Source organism: Borostomias antarcticus (genome assembly GCF_949987555.1).
Source record: "Borostomias antarcticus genome assembly, chromosome: 22".
Classification (NCBI taxonomy): Eukaryota; Metazoa; Chordata; class Actinopteri; order Stomiiformes; family Stomiidae; genus Borostomias; species Borostomias antarcticus.
This window is the reverse complement of record NC_140255.1, coordinates 7,361,022-7,367,021: the sequence shown is the minus strand read 5'-3', so window position 1 is coordinate 7,367,021 and position 6,000 is coordinate 7,361,022. Positions and strand designations below refer to the sequence as shown.

Sequence of the window (6,000 nt, the reverse complement as noted above, 5' to 3'; positions counted from 1 at the left end):
TCAGGCCTCAGGCCACAAGTGCGAGGGGCCGCAAGGGTGGTTTGCGCACTCAGATTGGGATTCAGCTACTGTCTTCTTGAAGCCATTTCATGTGTAGCCTAAAGGCCGTTTCCGACGGGGAAAGATATTCCGCCTGCGTTCTCGCTCGGATCAGCGGGGGACGCACGCATGCGCGCAGCGGGGAAAGCTGACTACAATTCAGCTCTTATCGCGGGCGGGCGTGTGCACGAAACGAGCACGCGCGCGACAATTTCACGGGGTCGCGCCCGCTTGCCGCTCCGCCCCAGATTGTCCGCGGCTCCCAAATTGTCCGCTCGCCTCTCTCATTGAAAATGAATTACAATGCGCGGATATCGCTCCTCATGTGAAACGGCCTGAACACCGTGTCCTTACTACACGCGAGCGAGCGGCAGCGACAAAATGCGTTCCATTGCTTTGTTTTCTATTGTGATGTCCCAACTGGACGCGAGCGACGCAGCGCGAAGCGGCGCGACGTTTTAACTGCCCTTTTGACGCTCGCCCTGTTCCTATTTTCCTCCTGTCGCTCGCGTTGACAGGCGTTCGTTCTTTAACTGTCTTCAGTTGGGAATATAGACAAATGACGTAACAGAACAGGAAATTTAACGGTTTCAGTTAGGACAGCAAGCATGCGATGACGCGTTCTGTTGCTCGCGTTGCAAGCAGTTAGGACACGGTGTTAGCTCTGTGGCGCTAGTTCTGTACAGACACCATCCATGACAGACACACACCAGTGTTTGCCATACCTCTCCCATGATGCTCTTAGCCTTTCTTGCTCTGAAAATGTAATTTATTGCTCTATAAATGTTCTTAGCCGTTAGACAAATATATTCCAGGAGCTTGCTCCAGGTTGCCTGTTTTAATATCTGTGTTGCTTTTATGGCTCTGTGTGCTACTAACCCTGTTCTGCCTTCCCTCTCCCTAGTGCCTCTCTCTCTCCCTCCTATCTTCTAACCAGGTCCAGTGGATGCCCCACTGTCACCAGCAGACCACCCTGAGTCCGATAGATACCCCTGTGTCTGCTGTGGATGTCGTAGCATTTAGTTAACACACACACGTACACACAGACAAACATCAGTCCACTTCCGGCTTTAGGCCTGGGCCTGGGCCCAGTCCCCCTTCCCCTCACCCTAACCCGCGTCCGTATCCATTTCCTACCCCCACCCTACCCCCAACCCCTGCCTCTATCAGGACCCAGGCACACTCACACACACACAGACATACACCAGTCCTGGGCTCAGATCCCCCTCCCCTCACCCTAACCCGGGTCCGTTTCCCATTCCTACCCCTGCCTCTATCTGGGCCAAGGCACATTCACGCACACACAGACATACACCAGTATTTGCCATGTCTCTCCTATGATGTTTTTAGCCTCTCTTACTCTGAAAATGTAATTTAATGTAATTTATTGCTTAATAAATGACAAACATACTCCAGGAGCTTGCTCGATCGTCTTGTTGAGAGGGGTCAGGGAAGAATTTTTACAGCTCACTTATCTGGCCCCCGGGTGATACTGTTTTTTTGCTTCCCTCTGGAATATGTAGAGGTGGATCGTATGCCCACCTCCCTTGTTCTCTGTAAAGCGCATTGTGTTGCCTCTGAGTATGAAATAAGCTATACAAATAAAGCTTTGATTGATTTGACTTGATTGACTGTAGCGTTAGTTCTGTAGCATTAGCTCTGTAGAATTAGCTCTGTGGCGCTAGTTCTGTAGCGTTAGCTCGGTAGCACTTGTTCTGTAGCGTTAGCTCTGTAACGTTAGCTCTGTGGTGCTAGCTCTGTAGCGTTAGCTCTGTGGTGCTAGCTCTGTAGCGTTAGCTCTGTGGCGCTAGCTCTGTTGCGTTAGCTCTGTGTGACATCACAGGCCACCGTGTTCCTCCACAGCCTACCTCCTCCCTCCAACTATCCTTCTATACACACACACACACACGTTCTGTCTTTATCTGTGCATCACACATCACACTCACACATCTCTACACTCACTCTCTCTCTCTCTCTTTTCCAGCCTGGCAGATAACCTTTGAGCCCATGCCCTTGTTGAAGCACGGTGGTAGTGGTAGGCCTTGATCACACAGTCTTCAGCCAACGGCCCCCTCCCCCCCCCCCCTCTCCGAGAGAGAAAGTGTGTGTGATCTCTTCCCAGGACCTCTCTAACCCGTCACCCCCCCCCCCAGCACCCCCACCCCAGGCGATGCCACATCCTGCGGCCCGGAACCACAGCTCCATCTGGGTCTGGTTAACGACCCAGGGCACGGGGGGGGGGGGGGGGGGGGGGGGGGGGCACACAGGGGCATCTTCTCCTCCCTCTCAACCCCAGCCTCGCGCTCCCTGGCCGTGACTCTGATGTGGGCAGGAGAAGCGTCCTCGGAGAGATGCTGTCTGGTGCGTGTTTACTACGGATGGATTACGTTTGGCAGCACAGCAGGGCGGGCCTGGCTGAAGGTTTGGTGGTGTGGGGGGCGTTCACAGTGGGGTATGCTGTGGGGGGTTCACAGTGGGGTGTGCTGTTGTGGGTGTTGAGAGGCAAGGCGGGTCGGCGCCAAGCCTGTGTTTTGTGCCGGGGCCGGGAGCGCGTTCGCTGTCCGCAGGCGGGTGGCGCCCTAGGTGGCAAGTAGAGGAGGGCGGGCGGTCTCCTGTGCCCACACATACACACACGCCCCCTCACACACACACGCACACACATGCCTTCTCGCCCACACACACACACACACGCACACACACAGTGTTTCAAACACAAAAGGACACAAATCCAGCCACACACACACACACACGTAGAAGAGCACACGACCCAGGCGTACCCGCGGCGGCCCCGTGAAACACGCCAGAGCGAGCGCGAGCGGGGGGCTAGTGAGGGGTCCGTCCCAACCCTCCCGCCTCGTATCCCCCGTGTATCAGCTGCGGGGCGGAGCCAGGTTCGCCAGACGCTTCGTGTTGTTTATCCCACGGTAAACGACGACTCCGAACATTATTCAGCACTCCAGTTCTATATTTAGAGACACTCCATATCTCCAGCGCACGACCCCCCCCCCCCCCCACCCCCCGTCCTCTCTTTCATCCTGCTCTCAGAGAGATGAACAGATGAGGAGACACTCTGACGGAGGACAAGAAGAGGAGGGTGGGAGGGAGGGAGACATCCTCCTGTTCATTCATTCTCCTTCTCTCTCTAGACATGGCGTCTCTCTCCTTCATGGCTTCTCTCTCTAGACATGGCTTCTCTCTCCTTCATGGCTTCTCTCTCTAGACATGGCTTCTCTCTCCTTCATGGCGTCTCTCTCCTTCATGGCTTCTCTCTCTAGACATGGCTTCTCTCTCCTTCATGGCTTCTCTCTCCTTCATGGCTTCTCTCTAGACATGGCTTCTCTCTCCTTCATGGCTTCTCTCTCCTTCATGGCTTCTCTCTAGACATGGCTTCTCTCTCTAGACATGGCTTCTCTCTCCTTCATGGCTTCTCTCTAGACATGGCTTCTCTCTCCTTCATGGCTTCTCTCTTTCATGGCTTCTCTCTCTAGACATGGCTTCTCTCTCTTCCTGCTCCCCTCCCTGTGTCCGTCCTCTGACACCAGCTGAGCTCCGAGCGCAGGTCCACCCTCCAGGCCAGTCAGGCTGCGGCCCTCTGACTCCAGACAGGAGACAGATGACCGGGGAACTCCACCTCTCAGCTGTGCGCTGGCCTGGCATGTGCGAAGATGACCGGAGAACGCCACCTCTCAGCTGTGCGCTGGCCTGGCATGTGAGAAGATGACGGATGCTAATGTGAGTTTCCAACACCGACTGACAAATGCTAGAATTAGGCGCTCACATGTATGTGACAGCCTTCTGCAGAAAGGCCATTCATTTTCGATGGTCCTCACCAGCTGGGACACACATTCTCCACACGCACGCACGCGCGCACACACGCGCGCACACACTCTCCACCCACGTACATACCACTAACACCTCTAACACACACACACTCCACCCACGTACCACCACCTCCAGCAAGTGCGCGCGCACACACACACGCACACACACACACACACACACACACACACACACACACACACACACACACACACAGCTTCTCTTATATAATAACACTCTCTCTCTCCCATCAGCAAAGGGTGAACAGAGAATGAGTCAGAAGTGAAAAGCAACGAGCCAAGTGTTCCTTCACCTCTCAACCTCAGACTCACCAACAGACGAAGTACCTCTGTCTCTCTTCTGAGCTGTTGAGCTGTTAAGTACCCATTGTATTTATATTTTGCCACTCTTGCACTTTGGCTTCAGAACTAGATTATGGTCTTAGTCACTTGGTTTAGAAAGGAGATGCACTTGTGAGTTCTGATGAGTAGTAGTACACCGACTACCTGTTAAATGCAATTAAGTGGCTTCGGATAAAAGTGTCTACTGTGCTGAATGACTGCAATGTAATGTTGAACAGGCCGACCAATGCAGAATGTGACCACACCACGCTTCAACACGGAGGTGTTAACACTGGGAACACCCCCCCCCCCCCCCCCCCCGGGATCAATAAAGTACTGAACCCACCAACCTGCCTACCTAACAAGAAGTGTTCATTATCCTCACCAACAGACACACAAGTAACAGTGTGGAAATAGTATTCAGAGATGACGAATAGGAAAATACACACAAAAAAAAGGAAATCGAGAAGAAGAAGAAGAAGTCCAACTTGGCCTCACTCAGGGAAATCAAACTAGAAAGGTTTCTCCCAGGCGGGAGGTTACCAGAAGGAAACATTGCACAAGACTTGTGGTTGCTGCTTAAACAAACAGGCATGCCATCATCCGACATACCTGACTTCTCATTCTTGTGGTGTCAACTCATTCCTTTTAACACCTCGGGGCTAGCTGGCCTAGCGCTTAGCATATTAGCGTGACGCTGCTAGCTCGCTAGGCTAGCCCTGCTGGTCAGTGTGATGAGACTCCATCATGGCGATGATGCGTTCAGAGACTGCGCCCTCAGGTTGGGGGGGGGCACATTAGGGTCCCCGTAGACTGCAATGCAAAATTGCCCCTTTTTGGCTTCTTCCGACACTTCTTCCGACAACGTGGTTTCGTTTTTGGTGATTTTATACGGTTTTCGGATATATTTGCGGTGTCATTAATAACATTTGTCTGTCACTGTTATCAAACAACCGTATGAGGACCCCATATCCCTCTACCACTAAACGCTACTGTCGCTCCGAACACAATCGGCACGTCAACCGACACGTTCTGGTTTCGGTGTCTGTAAGACTCCTGGGTTGTGAGCCGTTCTCTCCCCTTTGATGATCTCTGACCAAAACCACTCCGGTAATAAAGTCTTCACACCGAGCGCCTCCCTCATAAACAGCGGGACTAAACTGTGGCTACGCCAGCTCAGCGCCGCAGGAACCCCGAGAGGAGCTCTCTGCTGCCCTGCAGGGAGGGGGGGCGCTTCCCTCCAGGCCTCACCGTGCCTGGAGGGCGGCGAGCTAGCGGGGTCGACCGGGAAGCTGTCACTCACCATCTCGTCCAGGGCGTAGCGGAGCAGACCGTGCTCGTACAGGATGAAGAAGCGCCTCTGCCATTTCTAGAGGAAGAGAGGGAGAAGGAGGAGTTAGTGACATCGGAAATTACGGCCATCCGACACCGTGACAGCAAAACGGGTGTTCCTCGCCTCGGTTGCGTTTGGAAAAAACTGAGCGGTAGGCGTACGTACAGTCCTAAAAACACCATACATGGCTTTTACCTTGTACAGTAACAACAGCCGTAGTTGACATATAAAAGCTGACATAGGAACACGCCCCTAGGGATCTCCTCCTGAGCCAGATGTTAGAGTGACTCAGCACTCCAGATCATACAGATGTCCAGGATCCTACAGCGAGTGACGCCTGGGCCAACTCTATTACCCAGACACACACACACACACACACATACGGGTATGGGGTAACATTTGCCTGGCACACAGCACCCACTGAGTGCTGGCACGGTTTGAGAATAACGGCAGATAATAAGACCTTGA

At 53.3% G+C, this 6,000-nt stretch overlaps 1 protein-coding gene across 1 annotated transcript in view; it reads right to left on the bottom strand.

Moving 5' to 3' along the window:
- The window catches only part of LOC311323716 (myosin phosphatase Rho interacting protein), an 82,999-nt gene that overhangs the window by 70,178 nt on the left and 6,821 nt on the right, over window positions 1-6,000 (bottom strand). Inside the window, exon 3 of the mRNA XM_084456014.1 lies at window positions 5,503-5,568. Within this exon, the coding sequence (XP_084312140.1) occupies window positions 5,503-5,568 (66 nt within the window). The remainder of the gene's footprint in view (window positions 1-5,502; window positions 5,569-6,000) is intronic.